The sequence below is a fragment of the Doryrhamphus excisus genome, linkage group LG20 (assembly GCF_037039965.1).
Source record: "Doryrhamphus excisus strain RoL-2023G ecotype Guam linkage group LG20, RoL_Dexc_Guam_v1.1, whole genome shotgun sequence".
Classification (NCBI taxonomy): Eukaryota; Metazoa; Chordata; class Actinopteri; order Syngnathiformes; family Syngnathidae; genus Doryrhamphus; species Doryrhamphus excisus.
The window spans coordinates 6572144-6595838 of record NC_136376.1 but is presented as its reverse complement, the minus strand read 5'-3'; the positions used below and the strand labels follow the sequence as shown (position 1 = coordinate 6595838).

Sequence of the window (23695 nt, the reverse complement as noted above, 5' to 3'; positions counted from 1 at the left end):
GCACACACACACACACACACACACAGAAAGTCAGCTACTGTATCTGGGATTGATTATTTCCCCTGCATGAAGCACAACCTCAGATATCAAGCCAGCAGATTCCAAATGGTGGCAGACACTGTAACATCTGTGTTGTGTGTGTGCAGCTTGACAAATTGAACATAAAGGTGAGGCAGGTTAGATGTCCATCACCATTTGACTGCTCTAAGTTCCTAGCTAAACATTTCCAAGCCTAATTTATTTGTTCTGCTTAAGGCTTCTTCACTACATCACTACATTTACATGCACATAGTATTCTACTTTTCTAAGGGTCGACATCGAGGGTCAGCAGTTCAAATCAAAATTTCAAACAAAACCAGCTGCTATACGTTTTTCAGGTACAGGTAAAACAAATGTACATGACTTATGCCCATTGATGCACACCATAAAATTGAAGTATTTAAGGGTATATCTATCATTCCAGACCCAGAGAATCAATCAGATAACATTCTGAGCCCTGTATTGTGATATTATGCACCTATAGTTTTATTTGTTATATTTAAGGTATACTATACTATGTATGATGTATTAGTGTGACCTTTATTTCATTTTATCATTTAATTTTCTACCGCTTTTTCCTCACGAGGGTTCGCGGGGGTGCTGGAGCCTATCCCAGCTGTCGTCAGGCGAGAGGCGGGGTACACCCTGGACTGGACTGGTGGCCAGCCAATCACAGGGCACATATAGACTAACAACCATTCACACTCTCATTCATACCTATGGACAATTTGGAGTCACACATGCACGGGGAGAACATGCAAAGTCCACACAGAGATGGCCGCGGGTGGAATTGAACCCTGGTCTCCTAGCTGTGAGGTCCGTGCGCTAGCCACTCGAAAGCCGTGCCGCCTCATTGCAAGCAAGCAATAGTAATTTAAGAGAGAAGTGGTGTGTTATTGGAGCTGGAGCCAATCAGTGCGTTACTTTCAGTCACTTTTATTGCAAATGTTGAAGCAAAATCAGAAGAGTGGGAAAAAAACATCCAATCGCAGTCTTCATGGTTAGATTTTTGTGGAGGTGCACTACAAGCTGTGCAAAAAGTGTTGAAACAGACTTGAAACAGAAATCTGAGAACCGGAGTACCCGGAGAAAACCCACGCACAGCACGGGGAGAACATGCAAACTCCACACAGAGATGGCCGAGGGTGGAATTGAACCCTGGTCTCCTAGCTGTGAGGTGTGTGACCTTTATTTAAAATATATTTAGTGAGCATTTTGAATTTTAGCCGTGATGTCTGAATGTAATCCACCATCTTGGTGACGGAATCAGATTCTTCATATCTACACGGTTCTCACTTTAAGGGTCTGTTTATTTGAACAGTTTTAGTCAGGCAGCAGAGATGTGGCAGAGCTATGATAGGGCCCTAATCCAGCGCAAAGCTGATTTGCTTGTGTGGGGGGAGGTTTGGGGGGGGGGGGGTTGAGATGGCCTGTGACAAAAAACAATTGCCCCAAGTGAGAGTCTGCCTCTTTCCTAGCCTGCTCCATGACAAAGGTGTACTCTCCATGCTAAGTGACAAATCTGCGGAGACAAAGAGCATTAGCAGGGTGATGCTCTGCTCCACTGCCTCTGATTGTGGCCAACTCAAAGAGAATCTAATATGGATTTTTAAAAAAAGAGGAGAGGCAGAGATTAGAATGAAAGAGAAACAATGAACACCTTCTACCAAGGGGGAATTAGCAGAGGGATTGGATAAGGAGCCGGTGTGCCTCAGTGTGTGTGTGTGTGTGTGTGTGTGTGTGTGTGTGTATGGGTTGTTCTTTGATTTTTTTTTTTTGTCCTTCCACAGAACAAAAGGTTTCCCCAGTTTTGTTTATGTGCATTCTGTGTATGCGCTGACAAAAGCTTAAAAGAGTACATAAAAAGAGTGTACTGCAGAAGAGCAGAAAGCGTTTAAAGCGTCTGAAACTTTCTTCAACGCTGACATGTTGTCAGTCAATTGGTTAGAGGCGACTATGTTGAAGGATTCCTGCAAATATGTTTGTTTTCTGGTATATTTGAGTGTAATTTGAGTTGTAGCACGCCTAATACAAGCATTTCTTTCAGGCTGGAATGTTCTTTTCCTTCGCCACGTCCACCCACTACCCCCCTGTTCGACTCTCAAAGGCCTTTAAGCGCAAAGTCACCTCAAAATTCCTGACCCCGTCACCTGTGGGTGCGGCGCTACAGAGGACAGATTTCTGCTGTAGCGTGTTATTGAGAGGGGGGGGTGTCAGTCTAACTGTCAGTGGCTGGCTTAGCGCTAGCATCGGAGCACGTCATAAGACCCTATTCATCGCCACCCGGCAGAACAATCGCCTCGCTCTCTGCAGCGTTCCCGGCATGAACGCGCATGTACAACCAACGAGGCCAAACAAGTTGCTAACGACTAACCGCCCTGTGCACCAATCGCCAGTATCTGCGGAAGCGCCCACAGGGGAGCGACGTGGGTCAAGCTTGTGGATAAACAAGGGGATTTGCGGGAGCCCGATGTCTTGCGGGCCACGCGGGCTTGTCTCCATCGCGGGCAGCCATCTTAAGACGAACAGAGGCAAAATAAATAACTGTGATGTTGATAACTGCCGTCGCCACGCTCTGACTGGCCGACGTCATCAACCTGTAACATTTGGCAGTAAGGTAGGAGGGGGGAGGTGCCATTATCTACACTAAAAGTTCAACTGGGGAGCACACCTGGTGTAGACCTGCCACCATTGAAGAACTCTTAAGGATATCCTCGGACCCCTAAACGCTGACTTGGTCTTTCTATAGTCGTGGTTGAAAACATAGACAAACAACCATTCACACTCACATTCATACCTATGGACAATTTGGAGTCACCAATTAACCTAGCATGTTTTTGGAATGTGGGAGGAAACCGGAGTACCCGGAGAAAACCCACGCATGCACGGGGAGAACATGCAAACTCCACACAGAGATGGCCGAGGGTGGAATTGAACCCTGGTCTCCTAGCTGTGAGGTCTGCACGCTAGACACTCCACCTCAGTGCCGCCTCATTGCAAGCAAGCAATGGTAATTTAAGAGAGAAGTGGTGTGTTAATGGAGCTGGAGCCAATCAGTGCGTTACTTTCAGTCACTTTTATTGCAAATGTTGATGCAAAATCAGAAGAGTGGTTGTATACACAAAGGGAAAAAAAACATCCAATCGCAGCCTTCATGGTTAGATTTTTCTGGAGGTGCACAACAAGCTGTGCAAAGAGGGTTTCGGGGTTGGGGGGGACTCAACTTGAAACAGAAATCTGAGAAATGCCACAAAATGCGTACAAAAGTATTCAAAGTTCAAAATGCGTACATCTTGGCTGTCTGCAGGAGGTAAAACTCAAGAGGGTGGTCGGGTCTGGCGTTTTGGCTAAACATCAAACGGGTTTCAAAAGTGTTTATGGTGGGGGGGGGGGGGGGGGGGGCTGGGTCTAGTGTCTACTGGGTCAGCTTGGGGACAGGATGCAGTGACAGTAGGGGCAGCTTGTTTTTTTTTGGAGAGCGACACAAGCCAGCCCAAGGAGACCTGCCTGGAAGACGGGCATGCGGGACCAAAAAAGGCACAGTCTGGGACCGCGGTCCTCCCATTAGGAAACATTGGAACTGGAATGGATCTGTGCTGCTACAGTATCACATTCTCATGTATTATGCACAAATACTTATATTCGAGGTAAGTGTTGTATTCTGTGCGTACAGTTTATCTGTACTGAGAGATGATATGTTGTTTGTGTACAGGTTGAAAAATGAAAGACAAACGTGTGTGTGTGTGTGTGTGTGCGCGCGCGCACACACACGGCAGTGTCTGGTGACATCTGCTGTGTTGTTGGCCGAGAGCAGAGCGCAGCGGGCTGCAGGAGCCTCAGACTAAGAAGATGAAAGCCGAGGTCACAACCTGGACCGGTGGGTGAGGCACACACACACACACACACAAAAAGAAAGCCACAAATGCACACAAACATCCTACATGGACAAACACACACACACATATTCAGGGCTTACGAGAAGACAAGGACGTTAGGCGGCACACAACACACAGGACAAAGTGGGGAGGGACGTAAGGCAGACAAAACAATACAAAGAGAGACAAAATACAAAAGTAAGCGTACACACAGAACAGAAAAACGAGAGATGATGTAACCGCTGTAGCAGTGTCCCTCACGGTCAAGGGCGAGTGTTTCATCAGTTTAATTAGCATATGTTAGCAAAAGCAGCATATAGACTGATGGAAGATATGTTGCGTGTGTCGATGCGCGCCTTGAAGCATATTACAAATGCATTGCATATTTATGGTGATAAACACATGCATACAATACTTGAGAAGATACCATCACTGTCCAATGACAACCATGCGTATCACATATTTCTTTTGAACATCACTTAATTACAAATGATGCAGACATTCTATTGTAACACAACTATCCCAGTGACTGAACACCACCTACGCAGACACACAGTTAGCGATACACATAACCCCCCCCACCAATGGCAGTGATGGCTGGGGAGTCAGCAGACCAGCCATGTGACAAGGTGGTGTGGCGTGGATTAGGGGGCCGGTAAGCCTATTAAGGGGGACAGGGGAGAGACCACCCGGCCTCTGCAGCCACCAACAACCCACGTACACAAACATGCACACACCCTGAACACGTCGCCGGTTGAGCACACAGACCTCATGACACCCAAAAAGAGACGCCCAACAGGATGCGGACATGTTTACGTTTTGATGCCTGTGTGCGGCGAGCCCAATTGTGGAGTGTTTGTCCGCAGTGTCTATTTCTTGTGTGCCAGTCTAGGGAGGGGGGGCATTGGGGTGGGTAATCACCAGCATCTGTTGCCTCTCTTCAGGGTGATTAATTAAATTAATTTGAAAGCACGCACACACACACAATAATTTACATGCTTGCAGCTTTGAACTACAACGCATATATTATTTAAAGTTAGCACAGCGAGCACACATGGGCAACCTGAGCCAAAATAAACACAAACAGACTTCCTTCTGACACAAATAAATTGGGCCTTTGGAGTTCCCTAAACAATTTAAGAAACGGAGGAAGAAGAAACAAGCAAAAGGTGAAAACTTTGGAGACGCGCGCATGCACTCCAAGCGCAAATTAATCCCAATTTGTCGGCCTTGGCGCAAGGAAGAAACTTTTGGGATTTCATACTTCATACCAGCTTTTGTCACCTTTGCGTGAATAGCGGAGGGCTGAAATAATTGTGTTTTTTCTCCCAGAGGCCCAGTCTGCACTCACAAGCCACTGGCCTACGTAATGTGTTCCTGGCAGGGAAGAGGAGTGGGGGGACAGTGCACACATGTGTGTGTGTGTGTGTGTGTGTGTGTGTAAGAGAGAGAGAGCGAGCGAGAGAGACAGAGAAGGTATGAGGATGGTTTGTGGATGGATGTCAGTGTTTTCTTGAGTGAGCGCTAAGAGGAGTGTGTCAGTGTGTGCTGTTTGCCTGGATGGCTTGAATGGAGTCACAAGTAGAACTGCAATGGAGGTCTGGAAAGGCAAAAAAAAAAGTTGCAGAGGGCAAAGAAGTACAAGCGCAATGCACCTCCACGTGCAATATTAAGGCTCTAAATGCAATATATTATGTTCTATGTGAAGTATTTCTATAATGCATCATATTAACTCACTAGCAAGATCTCAGTGTATAGACTGGTCATATATCTCATCTCGTTTCATATTATCTGCATACTGTGTATATGTCATGACTGACATACTGTACACACATTTTAAAGCTACTCAAAATGGTAAACTAAAAATAGTACTGTAGTAGACCTCCGCCAAGGATGAATTGGTAATACAGAACTGTTCGCTGATGATTTTGTATTACTTAGGAGGATGACTGAAGGTAGTGGTTGTCAAACTGGAGGAACGCGCCCAGCGTTATGACAGAGGCTGGTGCTTGAAAATGGTAATAGATAAAGGCATACTGTAAATGAGATAAATCATCAGTATAGCCCAAGGTTTGTGATGGGAGTAAATTAACTAATCTAATTAGCATTTTGACATCTCAGGGCTCAGAAATGTCTCCTGTCTCCACCCAAAAATGCCCAACAAGCTCATCAAAATGTCTGATCCACTTTTCATACTCTCGCCGTCTCTTTCTTTCATTCTCATGTTGGAAGTCTGCATTACGTTCAGTTCGTCCGAGATATGCTGCTGTAGTCAGAAAGTAGCTACTGTCGTTGTCTTTTACCGAGGCGTAGAAAATGTTTACATGTCTGAAAGAATGCTAAGCTAATGATGTATCATCTGCTTTAAGTGCATTAAGTACATTAAGTGCATTACGTACAATTAAATGTCTAAGTCGTGGTGCTCCAAATCACCATGTAAATCGCAGATTGCATGTCGTGAGCGTGTACATGGGAATACCAATGTAAGTTAGCATCGAGCTAGCACATGTGTTTTAATGCATTTCATTATGTTGAATGTCACAGAAACTATTCATGTTATGTAAGCCCTAATTGACAGGTTTTATTGTGGTATGTTCTGTTCTAAATGGAGGCTCTGAAATTAGACTCCGCTTAAGTCTTTGAGAAACTGTATGTCTGCTATGCTAGCAAGGAGAGGCCAAACATTAGCGGGAACAGCCCCCTCTGACTCGTATCCCCCACCCAGATGAGCAACAAACTTTTTGAAGTTCCACAAAGCTTTTGCAATTAATTGATATTGACATATTTTATTGCATAAGCCCACTAATTAAGTGCCATTGCAAGAGCATGAATGAGCTGGTTTCTTTGGTTCCATGTCAGTGGATGATGGCGCTATTTACCAAAAATTCCCAAATCCGTTTTTGTCAGCAGGCCGTGGATGTAATACAAGTCAAAAAGGTCTGCGTGACTCGAGGGCGGTGTGAGAGCCTGTGTTTTATTTTTAAAAAAATAACTCTGCATTTGTGTGTTGCATTAAATCCTCCCACAAAGCTCTGAAGAAGATGGATTCTGATCTCCAGTTCTGGTTGATATGCACACGCAGATGCCTGAATGTCTGTCAGCACAATACCTTCAAATATAGCCGTCCAATCTTTCGACTACCAATTTGCCCACCTTTTTGATAATGTGCACCTATTTGAAAAAGGGTGAAAGGCAAGGGTAGCGTGCAATTTAGAGATACTACTGTGTCACCACTTACGGGCTGCCACCTCTCCCTCCCCTTTTCGTCGCTTCCTCCTCTTCACTCCTGCGCCCTCTCTTGATTATGCGATTTGCCTTGGCAGAGGAACAAATAGGAGAGGGGAAAAAGGCAGTGTTTGACACTGCCATTTTCAATGACAAAATACAATCTAGCGAGGCCAGTAATTCAACGGGGAAGGATTAGCCGAGCGCGAGCCCCCCCCCACCAGATTAAGACGAAGGCAGAGCGCGAGGATCTTAAATTTCATCATCTCCGGCGTTCTGGCACAATGGCGTATTCTTTGCCTCTCTCCTCTGTCGTCTGATGAGGGTTGAGGAGACCTCACCTCTCCTTCATGTGGACCCCCCTGCCAAATGAATTCATAGGTCCCGCCTTCATATCATTCAATACCTCAATGTGTGTGAGCGAGGGTCATGGCTGTCTTTAAACTATGGAAACATACACAAAAAAAGTACATGGTGACTTCATCACACACACAAGTACACACTTTGGAACACCATTGGTGGATGTCATTCACCACTAAAAAAGGAGAAAAGAAGTCGTAGTACTGGGTAAATATTACCAGTGTCATTCAGACACTTAGGTACTAAGTACTTAGGTACGCCGCCCCGCTTTTACCCATGTTTTAACTGTGTATTAACCAATGAATGTTGTATTTTGGTGTGTCTATTCTGTTTACTTGCTTTATTCAACTTCATTCTTCTGTAAAGTGTCTGAGTATCTTGAAAAGCGTTATACAAATAAAATGTATTATTATTATTATTAAGTACACAGTATATTCGAGAAATATTGCATTTGAGACACAGCATAGGACTCAAATATGAACTGGATTGACCATTGTGACAAATTATAAAAGGTGTATACTGCACCCTGGTGGCCAAACTCTATATAACAGATTGCTCAACATGACAACTTCAATGGCATGAATGGAGGTGGTTCCATTGGCTGAATGACTGTCAGTGACTCATTCCCAACCGCCCTGAAATTCACTGGTGACTACTACTAAGGTGTAGTCAGGAATTTTCGCCTAAGAGCAAGGTTCCAGCTTCGCTCAAAGTCCGAGACGAGCACGATATATCTCACTATGCATCCCACACTGTATTTGCACCATGTACCCCATCAGGTCAACTGATGCTTTTTATCAAGAGGAATAAACGTCCAGACGTTTTGTCACAACCACATTCTTCATGTCCATTCCGGCTGTCAAGAAATGGTGCTGCAGCAGCAGTAGTCATTAGTCAGGTATGCAGAGACAAACCCCAGAAAGCTCACGCTGCCTTGATGTCTCTCCCACGCTCTGACCACAGAACAGCGGCTGACCTGCTTGTCACCTTGGTGTTTTATCAAACCCCAGAAGCTGTGTCAACCCCCCCCCCCCCCCCCCCCCAAGACCCTCAAGCACTTTCTTATGTTGTCCGTTTGATGTGTGCACAAAAAAAAGTGAGGGGTGTGTAGTTGACATTCTTGGAAAGGTGGCTGTGGAGAATGCGGAATTAAGTAGGCAAGACTTTCTGCACTGTTTATGACGACCGGACTATAAAATGTCAACATTAATGACGCCAACTGGGCAGGAGACACACATGTACACATAGGTGTACAATCCTCCCTCATTAATTGCGGTTAATTGCTTCCTGACCTCACCACGATAAATAAACTTCCACAAAGTATGATTAATCAAGGCACTATTTTCATAGAAAACCTGTTAACGACTTTTTAAATCCATTTTTACCATTATTAGAGCCCTGTAGACAAGAAATAACACCCCTATAGTTACTTTTACAGTGCTTTTATTCACATTGCTCCACTGTAATGCATAGGCTAAGAGATCACTGCGGAGCTAACTAGTTAGCCTCCAGTGTGTGGGGATGATCAACAAAGTAAAAAGCCCAAAAACGTACCACTTTCACACAGAATGGGAGGAGAATTTTTCTTCACGCTATCATGTCGGACATGCACTGACAACATGCAGTGTAATGGCAATCTAATTTAATGTCATGTCTCATCAATATAACATTACTGACACCTAGTGACCAGAATATTATATATGACTTGTCCTTCAATATTTTTTAAAGACTATAGTCAACAAAATTTTTTGAAAAAACCTCAAAGAGTGAGGGAGCCATGTTTGAACCACGATGTAGCGAGGGATGACTGTAAAGACTAAGCAAACAAGCATCATGTTTATATGGTTATGTAATTAACCGACAAGACAAACCAAGTTGGTTATTGATATATTTGTATGTAAGCTTTAGCTAACACATATTTACTGACTCTAATTAAGCAGTACACCACAATACTTGCTCAGTCTGACTTTGTTTATATACACTATACTGTACATGTAATAGCAATCTCTGACCACATGGTGGCAGTGCCTGCACATACAATGAGCGCCAACACATTTTATTTAATCATTCAAGAAAAACAAAAAAAAGTCAAAGCCAGCAATGAATGAAAAAAAATGTTGCTGTGCTAATATGTACATGGAACAAGACTACTCACGTTTTCAATGACAAATGTCCATTCTTTGTCTTCAAACTCCTCTGCATGAGGGTCCTGTAACAACACAGCAAGTACACCAGTTACTTATTATTTACACAAAACACCTGACAATAAAATACCACTTTTGGAATGTAAATTCAATTGTGCTCTCACAATGTAATTGCATAAATACGGTGTATTTACTAATAGATTATGTAAATATGCGTTAAATGTGACACATCCATGTGAAGCTGTGAAGCACACAGCTAGAAACAACACAACACAGACACGAGCACACAAAGAGCTATCAAACTGCCTTGCTCATTCAGGCAAACACCAAAAGCCTGATCCATCCACTAACTGTATCATTACTGTCAATACCAGAGTAGTATCAGTATCACATCAGAGATTGATTGTCTTACGTTAATTTTCACAAATATCTCTACCTCCCGGGTGGCCGAGCTCCTCAACCTAAGTAAATAGTGTGTCAATTTTTAAAAATCCCCCCCAATAATCCGTTTTAGTTTTAATATCAGTATCAACGATACCATCCCGGTATTTACTTGATATCAGATTGACGCCAAAATTTGTGGTATCGCCCTTCTCAACTTTCAGTTTATTTTTTTGTGTCTTAGTTTACATGTTTTGGCTTGTCGGTAGAGCTTTGCTGCCTGACAACAAGTGAAAAGTACGACACAAAATATTACTGAAATAACACAACACACAGGTACCTTAAAGAGCGTGACAGTGATTTCAACGTTCTCTGGTACAGGCCACACCACCACACCTCTGTAGGGATTTTTGATGCCAGGCTGCCAGCTGTGAGACTGCAGAACAGACGAAACAGTAGTAAAAATGTGGTCATAAGTAAATGTGACATGAACAGAAAGTGAAGTAAAGAAAATTTGGGGGTCCTTGTGTCAAAGCAATTCTAAAAATCTATGAGCAATGTTTGGACGACCTCTAGTGGACAAAATTATATTAGGATGGTTCCACAGGAAAACATTCATGCGCAAGATTTATTTGCATAGTAGAAATTCTGAATATATTTTACTATCAAGCTATTACAGTATGGTTAAATACCAACCTTGGAGGATTTCCGTCGACTTCTACGGGTCCAAACCACCACCAATTTGTCTGGTTGCCTGAAAAATAGGAGAGAGACATGAGGGCAAATTACTAATATTATTTTACAAACAATACGCTGTCCTTTTTTTATAGATGTTTGAAAGTGAATTGTAAAAAAAATGACTGGGTTTTCATACAGTATTGCACATAGTAACAAATGGTCCTGTTTGCCCCGGACTGTATGATTCAGCTAAATCAAGTGCCCACACAAAGCACCCTACGGGCTGCTGACTTACTGTCCATGCATTTTTTAGTGAGTGCGACTGCTTAACAACCTGCCATGGGACCGAACCAATGTGGAGTGCCAGCACTTTCAATCACCCCAGGATGTACAGAAAGTCTGCATCAACAATAAGTTCCTTTCATTCATCAATTATAATTATTTCACACTGTTTTCTGCATGCTACACTTGTTATTTTCGGGTGTCAATAGAATCCCTCAGCTCAAGTCATAAGATCATCTTAATATGTGAAGTTTTCAAACACACATCGCTACACAGTCACTTCTTGCATAAATAAACAATGAGAGGCTGCAAAGCAATATAGAAGCGACGACAATGTGAAACAAAAAGGCAATTAACTGCAACTGAATTACTATTATTATTATTATTATTATGAAGGCTTGGTGGTCCATCCTTGGGAAGGAGGGTGTGCAAGAGGATATTGTGGCTGCCCAGAACTTCCTGTAAGGCGGCAGGAAGGAACCACTTCACATCCAATACCATGGGCCAGATGTCGATTGTGAGTACGAACACAAACAGCCGTGTCGGGTTAAGTTGATGTCACTGGCGAGCTAACAATGTAGCCTCAAATGCATGCTATGAAGCATCCTCAGCATAAAATCACTGAGGAGCACCAAAAGGACAGCAAAGCTTGTCCATTAGCTTTGCAGTCAGTGTGCTAGTCATCAGGTTATTTAAACATAACGACATGTCATATCATAACAACCTTGAATAAATATTTACAGTTGCCTTTCTATATCCCACATAGCGACGTGTTGAGATTTATTTTAGTATGAGTGCTCATGTCTGCATCCTGACAAACAACATTGATGGGTTTTTTCACGTTTTTTTAAAGACAAGCGCTGTGTCTGTGTGAGTTATGTTATGAGGGGAGAGCGGCCGTGATGGATGTATGACTCCACCCTCCTGGAGGGATAAAGGTCAGTTCAGAGGTAGCTTGCACCAGCAGAGAAGACAATAGGAGTGAGTGCTGATGAAGAGGAGAGAAGGAAATGCTGTCTTTGCTCGCAGTGCTATGCTAAGTCATATTCTAAGCGTCCTCTGAGACTGCAAAGAGGCTTCAATATCAATAATAAAACACTTCCAATATTAAAATATGTATCTACTAGTATAATTAAATTACTAGGGACTTCACAAGATTTTTGGCAGATTTAAAATACCTGAATTTTACGAGGGCTGCACGGTGGTCGAGTGGTTCAGCACACAGACCACACAGCTAGGAGACCGGAGTTAAATCCCACCCATTCCATCTCTGTGTGGAGTTTGCATGTTTTCCCCGTGCATGCGTGGCTTTTCTCCGGGTACTCCGGTTTCCTCCCACATTCCAAAAACATGCTAGGTTAATTGGCGACTCCAAATTGTCCATAGGTATGAATGTGAGTGTGAATGGTTGTTTGTCTATATGTGCCCTGTGATTGGCTGGCGACCAGTCCAGTGTGTACCCCGCCTCTCTCCCGAAGACAGCTGGGATAGGCTCCAGCACCCCCGTGAGAAGAAAATGAATGAATGAATTGTATGAACCAATCACATCTCTGCGTTCTGCATCATCATTGGCGCACCCTTACAATTTTTTGGAGGTACATGTAAACCTACACCAAAGGAGCCAGCCGGCGCCATGATGCTGGAGCCTAAATCTCTAGCTATCAACAAAAATCCCGCCATGTTAGTAACAACAGCAGCTGCACATTTCAGGCTGATTAACTTTTAAGGGGATTTTAGCAACAAAAACATCAGCTCTGACAACATCCGCAGATTTGCATTGCACACAAAGATAGCCCAGCAGTGAGAAAGAAACGTTCTCCATACGAGAGACAAAGATGTTCGAGTTCCACATTCTAAAGTCAGCTCGACGCAGGCTGATATGTGACGAGATAACGCCAAGGCCATACACTATTGACTGCTTCACAACTCCGAGCATCATTTTGTGGAAGCCCCCCCGTTTGTCTGCACATCTCTTCAGTTTGCACACTTGGACTGATTCCATTGCACATGAGCATAAAGGCGGGTGGGAGAAAAATGTGAGGGGAGGAAGGAGATGGAGAAACAACAAGCAAAGATGAGGAGATAAGGGTGGAGAGAAAATATACAAGAGTGAGAGAGATGGATCGGTGTGGTTCTCGGTGCTGGGATGCAATTCCTAAATCAGGGTGTCCAACGTGTGGCCCGAGGCCCATTTGCAGTCAACTGTTTCTATTTCTGCTTGAAATATTTGATTGGTTTTAGTTTTTAGAGAAAATGAATAATATGAATCCTTTGATTTTTTCAGTAGGCTGCACGACGTTCGAGTGGTTAGCACGCAGACCTCACAGCTAGGAGACCAGGATTCAATTCCACCCTCGGCCATCTCTGTGTGGAGTTTGCATGTTCTCCAATGTGCATGCGTGGGTTTTCTCCGGGTACTCCGGTTTCCTCCCACATTCCAAAAACATGCTAGGTTAATTGGCGACTCCAAATTGTCCATAGGTATGAATGTGAGTGTGAATGGTTGTTTGTCTATATGTGCCCTGTGATTGGCTGGCGACCAGTCCAGGGTGTACCCCGCCTCTCGCCCAAAGACAGCTGGGATAGGCTCCAGCACCTCCCGCGACCCTCGTGAGGAAAAGCGGTAGAAAATGAATGAATGAATGAATGATTTTTCAGTGTTGATGGAAGGAAGGAAGCCATGACACTTTGCTGCAGATCTGGATAAAAGGGACCGTAGGTAGAGACCATAGGGACTCAGTGAACTCCACATCCCGAAGATGCATCATTATTTAACCATAAATGCAACCAAAAGGCTCCGCAAATCTTCTCAATCTCAAAAAGTCAGAAAACATCAATTCTTCAGTTTACGACAAGCAGCAGTAGAGTAGATCTTAAGTGGAGTCCCAACAGCTTCCAAGGCAGGAATGTGTCAAACGGCGATGTCAGGCAAGTTGGCAAGGGAAATGTTTGTCTGGCAGCGACATGATGGACGCGCGCCACAGCGGCGAACGCAACATGCTGAACAGAAGAAACGTGTCACAGCCTGACACGCGCTGGCTGTTTGCGCTCCCAAACACTGTCTCCATTTTTACACCGCTCCTGACTGCAAGCTGTTCCGTGCAAGTGAAACCAGCTCCTAACTTAAAACGCCATATTGCCTGTAACGTGACACATCTCTTCATGACCCAATAAAGCCTCCTCACAGCCTGACTTGCAAAACAAACATACCAAACCGCCAAGGTTCCGAAGCAGTGAGGCTGACAGAAAGTCAACTCATTAATGCACAAGTAAGGAAATAATAATTATACATTTAAGAAATATTATTACACACACTGAACCCAATGAGATCATGGTTACTGTGAACTGATTCGGTCTGTGAGTGAAATGCTCATTTTGCCCAGCTAGCATCCAAACAAATTGATAAGGCAGTCAAAGTCAAAAGACATGCAGGGAAGGAACGTAAGATGAGAGCGCTTAAAAGCGCTGAGGTCATAGTTGAGCTCCATTCAGAGACAGAGGGAGGATGAATTACCAGACTCATTATTGAGGACACGTGCAGGACAATATGTTAGCACAGAACTTTGAACTGTTAGCCGTCATAGTTGTACTTCCTTGTCTATGAACCATAGCTCAATAAACTGATGTATATACACATGTATACTGTATCGGGGAATACAAATGTAAAGGTGACTGACTATATTGGTTATTTCATGTCTTGAGGGCTTAAATAATGTTAAAAGACGTATTTATATGGGCCTATGATATCATCTTTTCACACAATTCCTTAATTCTGTTTTCATTGAAAATAAAGAAATTGAGGTAGTTTGGCTAAGCTTTGGCGCATATTGGCACAAAATATTCATTCATTTTCTATCGTTTTTTCCTCACTAGGGTCGCGGTGGGTGCTGGAGCCTATCCCAGCTGTCTTCGGGCGAGAGGCGGGGTACACCCTGGACCGGTCGCCAGCCAATCACAGGGCACATATAGACAAACAACAATTTGGAGTCACCAATTAACCTAGCATGTTTCTGGAATGTGGGAGGAAAGTACCCGGAGAAAACCCACGCATGCACTGGGAGAACATGCAAACTCCACACAGAGATGGCCGAGGGTGGAATTGAACCCTAGTCTCCTAGCTGTGAGGTCTGCGCGCTAACCACTCGATCAATCGCCGTGCAGCCTCACAAAATATTCAACAAACTGTAAAATGTCGTCACCCATGTAATTCCAGGCACAATATTTTTCATCACACCCTTATTTTGTTTACAAAATTAGACAAGTGACAAACAGCGCTCTTATTTTGAAAGCTGGAAATGTGTTGTGTGTCTATTGATGGTTAAGAATAACCATGCCGCTTATTTTTTTCCCAATCAGAACCTGCACGTCGTCAGCGGGCATTTTAAAATGCTCACTTACATTAAAGCTGTATAAAGCATTAAACGAGTGTCGCGGACACACAACCACACTAGCATGCTTTGCTAAACTAAGCTAACCACGCTAGCTTCCATTCACGCTCCGTAAGATAGGAGTTTTCATGTTTTTTTTTTACCAACTTTCACCAGGGATTTTAGGTCGCTCTTTTGACATATTTAGTTCAGGAGGGGGCGTGTTAGTGTTTGGGATGAGATTCCGCCTCGACTGAGCTGTCCACCGGGAAAACACTTCCCCACACAATAGTTCCTCCTTCTAATGCTGACATAATTTAATTCCCACTATTTTGCTTTCTGTGAGATTCTGCGTTTAACAGTAAATTCCATTTTTATTGGCCAATTCCGCTATCCCGTCCATGATTTTGTTAACACGGAAATCATAGGGTCCTATATTTAGAAGATCATAAACAGGTTTCTATGAAAATATTCAATTTATTAATGTTGAATCCTACTTCGTGGAAATTCACTTATCGCGGTCATGTCTGGAACTAATTAACTGTGAGAAATGAGGGACAACTGTATTTCAAAGGAAGAGCATTTTTGTAAAATAACAGTGTGCTGTAAGGAAAAGCCCACATAGTGAACTCACTAAATCCATTCATCACACAGACCATCAGATAGAAACATAGAGCCGAGGCCACGTTGGAATAACAAAGTGTACCGCCGGCTATAAGCTGCGCCCACCCACCCTTCGCTCTGGGAAGACATGGACATTTTTCTCATTCCATTCCCCAACACGCTAACATCTGTCCCAGGTTCAGAGCAGTGTGTTTGGGGCTGAGTTAGTCCCCGCCTACGGTGAGCTGCTCAAAGAATCCATGCCTGCAGGCAAACAATCTCTTGCCCGTCCCTCTTGAGCCACGAGGCTCAAGTATAACAATCTCTCCACAGGATCTTCACTGCTGGAAAACACGGCCTCCACGCCTCCTTGCAGGACCAGACGTTTATTTCAGCTTTTACTAGGAGTGATAGACGAGATTGGGTCGACAAGAAGGAATTGAGAGTTTAACATTACTTTTAAAATATATGACATTATATTGCATTGTACTATCATTACTACTATAGCCATATTTGTTTCAGCAAGATGTCGAAAACAAGCATATTGTTCATATTGATATGGACTAGATTTGATACTAATGCCTCAAGATGACGCCGCCCGACTGCAAGCTAGTTCCGGCAGCTTCATGTCTCCAGCTGCGTTTTTAGTGTTTAATAGTGCTTTATTTATTACTTCCTTATTGTTTTTTGTTCCATACCGACCCATTAAGAAAGTGTGCAGCTATGGATGTTCATCTTTTACATTTGTAGCTCGACAAATTGCTCCATTGTTTACACTCGACAGCAGCTGTTAGCTTTGAACAACCCTTTGCTACGATGTTTGGCCGATATTTGTTATGTTCAAATTTCCTGTGGTAGCACAGAACTAGGAAAGTTTAATACCACCAGACTAATTGCACGTGTAATGCTAAGAGTCCACTGGGCCTGCGCCAGTTCGCGCCAAAGATTATGTGATTGCCGTGTCGTGTGGCTCGCTGTGGCGGCGAATTAACAGCAACGTGGCAACGTAATTGCAACATGGCCACTACGCGCCAATCACATAATCTTTGGCGATAAGTGGCACCAACTGGCGCCGGCCCAGTGGACTCCTAGCATCATTTACACAACTTGGCACGCTCCATTACATTCCAGTGGATTCCAATAAGCGGATTGTTCGCGACATTTGGTTCCACTTGGTGGACACTTTGCGCCGATTGCTTGCTGCAAGTGTTGCGTCGAAGATATTAAACATTTAGAAATTTTCTTGCCACCAAACTCAATTTTTGCCACCGTTACGGGCCACCACCAGCCAGTTGAGAGGCAGTTTGAGCCACTACATGCCACTAGGCACCTTATTGGCGACACAAATTGCATTGGCGTGAACTGGCACAAACTGGCGCCAGCCCAGTGGACTCCGAGCATAACACAAGAAGTGTTACATGAGAATCTATTACAAGACAACAAGTTGTCAGCTCCAAGAGATAACTAGGCGAGTAATGTCGGGTTTAAATGAATTCAGCAGCTGGAAGTACGCTATATGATACCTGGTTGCCACTACATTGTGGATAAAACTGTACCCCAGATGCACAAAGAAGTACTTTTTTCCTCAGAACTACTGTTGATTATGGTTCTGTCTGCCTTCACTAACACTCTTGCACTACAAAATAAGTAAAAAATATGCGAATGATCTGGTCAATACAGCAACATCGGGGCCATCAGCTGCTGTTTTGTGTACGTTACTTAGACAGCAACAGCGACATGAGTTGTCATTTAAGGGCTGTGTGAAAGACGCTAAACTTCCAGCACACAAATAATAATTCAGAAGTGCTAGCATAGCTTCCCTCCTTGCAGCGGGGTGAGATGTCAAGATCAGATAGCCGCCACCATCACTGAAGGAGGTCAGCTCACTCCTCAAGACTTCAAAGCAAAGAAACTCAAATGTCTGTCACAAGGAAAAATGACCATTGCCACTTTGCTTTATGGCGTGCGGGCGCCTCCCAACACACTGACAACCCTGCGCACCAAAGGAGAAGATGAGTGTGTGTGTATTATGAAATGAGCACTGCATTCCAGTAAGGACACACACACAAGACTTTTCATGGGGCTTAAATGACAGCACTGTAGTCGCCCCCAGAACTCACCATTTCTTGGTACATTCCACCATCAACTCCTGATAGGAAGCCACAAACTGGAACTTGGAGGCGTGCTTCCCCACACGTTGCAGTCTCTTCCAAACTGAAGCCATGTTTCCGGGGAGCAGATATCCCCTCCTGGGCCTCCCTCTTTGGGCTTTTTTTTTCTTCCTTGTTTTTCCACAAGACTTTACGCCAATGTTTATCCCAGCAAATCCAAGGCGGCCAGACACATAGTCAACGTCTTACCGGAAGCACGCCAGATAAGACATCCAGCAGAGAAATGCCGATTACCGAGCTCTCAAAATCTCTGCAACACAAGTCTGGTGTGACGTGCATTATCTTGCAAAAAAAAACATTCCACAATTTCCAGTGGCATGATGAGTAATGTGCTGGGTGTAGATGCTAGGCTGACATCCTGCAAAAGGAGAGAAAAGACAAAACAGTGAATCCATCACAGTGCTCATCCTGGCTGGACAAAACAAAGATGGAAGCTGTTCCAAAGCAGGGATGAGCTGGCCATGTTAGAGCTTTTTTTTTTTCCCATAAATACACTGGCCGATAGAGACAAACCACACAACAACAACCGAACACATAACTGAGGTACAATCAAAAGCACACAAAGGTCATCTATTTATCTAATTAACATGATGCAATCACTTAGATACTGCACGATCATTGTTAAACACTTTTTTACTAATTTTACATTGAGATGCTCCGATCGATCATCCGACCTTTCAATGCCAATCACCTGTGGCTGGTACTATTGCAGCCCGCAGCAATCTCTGAGTGCATGTAGTGTCTTGCCCTAACTAACGCCTTGGGCAGCATCCTCCTCACACTTTCCTTCACAGTGCGCAGGCGTGCCAAAACAAAAACAATCATGTCTACCGTGTGCAAATTAACTGCCAAAACATGCCACAGAAACATTTTTGAGGGGGTCGAACATTAAAAGGCTTTAATTTAATTCAGTATTTGAAGACCGAAAACTTGACGGTGTGATCATCTGTCAAACAGCCGCTAACGTAGACATGTGGACAATACTCGTCCTAATGTGCTGTAATATTCATTCATTCATTCATTTTCTACCGCTTTTCCTCACGAGGGTCGCGGGGGTGCTGGAGCCTATCCCAGCTGTCTTGGGGCGAGAGGCGGGGTACACCCTGGACTGGTCTCCAGCCTATCACAGGGCACATATAGACAAACAACCATTCACACTCACATTCATACCTATGGACAATTTGGAGTCGCCAATTAACCTAGCATGTTTTTGGAATGTGGGAGGAAACCGGAGTACCCGGAGAAAACCCATGCACATGCAAGCTCCACACAGAGATGGTCGAGGGTGAAATTGAACCCTGGTCTCGCGTAGCCCTGCTGTAATATTAAATTATTGAATTTATCAGACAAGATATACATGTGCCTTGCAATTGGTTGGCGACCAGTCCAGGGTGTACACCGCCTCACTCCCGTAATAGGCTGGGATAGGCTCCAGCCACTGTGACCCTAGTGAGGAAAAGCGGCATTGAAAATGGATGCCGATGACTAGCCTTTCTTGCCGATGGAAGACACGGGTTTACTGAGTACCCATGCCTGGTAGCTTGGCTAACTTTTGTTCTGTGAACTTACAACAGTTTGCATTTGTTGCATTTTCCCGGTTTTGGGTCAGTTCTTTTTGTTTGGAGAGAGCGGACGTGATAAGCTGCAGTATACAGCTGCAACCCTAATGAGGATTCAGCGGCATAGAAAATACATGGATGTTGTTTTTGCCCCCGTCGGCCACCGTATTTTTAGTCAAGTATTTATGCATAGAGCTGGAATTAAATCCAAGCAAAGCTTGCTGTTAATGTGTAAGAACGTTAGTACATCCACGCGTGTCTGTTAATGGGTTTGTGTAACTTGGCGCCAGAGACAATAATATAGATTGTTTAAAAATAAACAGTTATAAAACCACTCACGAATCCACTAAAGAAAACAGTGGCGCCCTAAAGTAAAAGCCTAGCAGACATGTTGCCACATGGAATATTTTGTGCAATGATGCTCAATCCAGGGAGTAGTCTGCGTCTGGCTCAGCCTTGCTAGGCTCGCGCTCTGTGCCAAAATACATCCACGGTGCTCGGATGACACTCACCTTATTGTGAAGTCCGATGCGGTGCCTCTCAAGTGGACCCAGACGCGAGATATGACGAACCGTCTTGAGAATAAGTAGGAGCGAAGCGAGATGTCCAATTGCTAGCGAGCTAGCTAGCTATAATGATCGCCTTCGTTACGGTTGCTAGCCTGATAGCATGCTAGCTACTAGCTACCATAACATAGCGCCGCTGCTTTGGCCGGCGTGATGACACATTTATTCTTACAGGTCAGGGGCGGCTCCAAAGAGTCAGAAGTGACTCACGAGTGACATTTGTAGGAGGATGTCCCCGCGGTTATAAATAAAAGGGCGCAGTCACACACAAACCGGCTGTAATTCTAACGGCAAAGTAGTTGGAAGCATATAAAGTACTTTGACCGAACGTGCTGACATTTCCACGGATCCCGTTTTCAAAATATAACCGGAAGAGGCCACACACGCACATCTGGCGTGGACATATTCTTTCTATATTTTCAAAAACATACCATAAATACGCGTACATGTTATTTAAAGATGAATGGTTTAATGTGTTACCGCTGACTTTGGCGTCTAAATAGTTGCAAAGGAGTTTATTATCTTTTGTTTTGTAGGCGACTCCACACATTTCCGGTAAGATCTATGTTTCTCCATTCCGCTTGATGCAGCTTTTTGTTGGTTCCATCACCCGGATGACTTTAAGGTGATGAAAAGCCTCCAGGAATCTATCTATCTATCGGATTTTTTGTCACATTTACATCTTGTCGACACTCCATGACTGTTGGGAGGAGCAAAACATTTGTAAAGTACAGAAAAGTGTGGATATGCGGTATGATCCTCTTTATTCTCACCACTTCATGTTGTACTTCATATATACATTACACCAGGTTAAATATAGATGACTTACCTCAATATTTAGGTATCCATCCATAAAGTGTTCGAATCGAGACTTACATTAAATATGCTGACATGGGATGAAAACAACCCAAGACAGTCTCCCAGGACGTTGTAGAATTGTACCTTTGTACATTGTATCAAAGCTTTGTACTAATGAGGATTTCATTTCCTGCTCCCAGTGCATTAATAAGTAATTATATTGTCCTCACATGCAGGGAGGACATAAAACACCCAGCAGCGGCAGCAGCATCCGTCAGGAATCAATACCTGCTCTTGTGTACATGCCGGCACACACATCCTTGCTGCAAGTAGCGGAAGGAGGCCAACACCACATGGAGCTGAGATTATCTTAATAACAGGAAATTGACATTTTTATCCTCATGATGAAAGACAGTGACGAATTCAGTTCAGTGATGTTTTGTAGCGCACAGCTCATTTTTTATGGGCCTGCAGCATATTCTAAACTCAGAACGCATCAAAACAATCACAAAGTATTTGATTGTCTCCTGTTACACAAAGCTAATTTAAATATGTAAACATATTTTGACCTACACTGCATTGGTTTTAGCATGCGATTCACCCTTTGGAGTCCAGAGTAGTACTTTTGTGTTTACCTTTATATCTCACATTAATTACCGTTCACCTTGATGATGTTATAAATAATGTAATAAATGTAATGTAATAAAGTATTCTGTCTGTCTGTTAGTCCGTCTAATTGGAAGCAATTTGCAACATCTTTCTTAGCCGCTCGTTCTTGTTCTTGAACAACTCTATGTTTAGAGTTGCTCATACGGGGGATGTTTTGGTTTTGGCAAAGAGATTTACTATGGCTCCCCAGATTGCTAATGCCTTCGCCGCTAACGTTACCTGAGGGTGCACTCGCAAGTAGGTGCTTTGTGTCGATATGGTCACTCTACCTTGGTGCGTTTAATGTAAATTTTCAATTCATTGGACCAACAATTCGCTCATGTTCCTCCATTTTGACTATTACTCCCCGCTCCTCACCTTGCCCGACCAAGGACTGATGCTAAACAAGCCCAAACACATTGACAACCCATCAATATCCATTTCAGGGTGTGACCCCGCCCTACAACTCAAGCCCAAGAAGCCCAATTCATGAAAACTTATTTTTTTAATAAGGCAACTTACATAAAAACATTCAATATATGCAATTTTTCAAAATAAGGTGGTGTCATGTTAGCTTGCTTTACTTTCGTCCTCCACTAAAAGAGCATACAAATGTACAAATGAGCAGTAGACGTGGCGGCATAATGACCCCACCCCGCGACATGTCAATGAACGCTTTGATGGGACAAATGACCCCCTGCTAAATGTCGCTTTTTGTGTCTGCCTACATGCCAGAAAAGGCCTCATTTCATACATGGGCCTAGCGTGTATGTGTGTGTGTGTATGAAAGACTGTATTGTAGTGAGAAAGTGACAGAAGTCATGTGACGCCGCAGGCCTTTGTCTTATTTGTGTATTATTGTAGTGTATTGTCATTAGGCAGCGCCCTACAACATCTCCCTCTACAGGCGGCCAGCAGCCCCACACCCTCTTGTAGCTATCAGCTGGACAAAGCTTGTGTTGTTGAAGCACTTGATAAGAACTGTTAACAACATCCTCCAGATGATAAAAAAAAGTGCGCGTGGACACCTGAGTCCTGCAAAGACATCCTCCAGACCAGCCCTATTTACAAATACAAGGTGCCATTTTTAAAAAGAGACAAGCTTCCTTCCTCGCCTCCACGACGCCAGAGTGCTCCTATAACCTGATTGTTTTTTTTTTATATACAGCACAATCTGCTGAGTCATGTTTTTAGAGTCTGATGGTAAGTGTGCCGCTTACAGGAAGCCTGGATGTTTCCGCAAGGATGACTGGATGGATACACGGGTGGATGAGGGGTGAGGCACTTTCCTTTTTGGAATGCTGCCACACAGCATGGATTTAACATGCAAAAGTTAGACCAGGGGTGTCCAAACCTTTTCCACAGAGGGCCGCATACTGAAAAATATAAGTTTGCAGTGGTTAATTTTTTACACCAACCCAAGCTGATACTGCTGAGACATTTGTTATGCTATTATGCTTTAGCCACTTTTCTGACCTGTAAATGTTGTTAGAATGTTGTATTCTCATAATGAGAACTAACAAGCACTCAATAAAAGCAGACCTATGCCTCTGGAAGTCCTTGGGAGCGCTTGGGAGTGTGACCAATCACAGCAGAGCGCACATTTAACAGAGTGTTTGGGTCGGAAACACTGCACAAAGAGGTGCAGAATCTGGAAGATCCAGAAAGCTTTATGTGCGGGTAATTGTTTATAGCTGCTCTATAAGACTCCACAACCCTGAAATTGAGCATAATAAGTCCCCTTTAATGAAAAAGAAACAGCCTGTCTTGGTTTTAGGACTTCATTCTCAAAATATTACATGTTGTTTCTGGTAAATTTCCAACTTTATTATTGTAATATTACGTAAAATTAAATTGTAATACAATGTTCCCTCGGGGTAGGTTCCCCTAACTAGCCTGCAATAGGTGAAATACATGAAGCAGCCAACATATTTTTTTACAATTAATATATATATTTAAAGGCTGTCAACCTCATCACCATACATAAATACAATTTTCT

The 23695-nt window shown here is 43.6% G+C and overlaps 1 protein-coding gene across 4 annotated transcripts in view; it reads right to left on the bottom strand.

Annotated features, from left to right (window-relative positions):
• Nucleotides 1-20595, bottom strand: part of ehbp1 (EH domain binding protein 1) — a 119209-nt gene extending 98614 nt beyond the window's left edge. For 3 of the 4 annotated variants that reach the window (XM_058058175.2, XM_058058180.2, XM_058058176.2), the window contains exons 1-5: nt 20197-20595; nt 18075-18483; nt 10721-10778; nt 10365-10460; nt 9655-9708 (exon numbers count right to left, since the gene is read on the bottom strand). In XM_058058175.2, coding sequence (XP_057914158.2) covers nt 9655-9708; nt 10365-10460; nt 10721-10778; nt 18075-18178 — 312 coding nt within the window. In that variant the 5' untranslated portion in view covers nt 18179-18483; nt 20197-20595. The remainder of the gene's footprint in view (nt 1-9654; nt 9709-10364; nt 10461-10720; nt 10779-18074; nt 18484-20196) is intronic. The other variant, XM_058058179.2, reaches the window with a different exon arrangement.
• Nucleotides 20596-23695: the final 3100 nt, after the last annotated feature.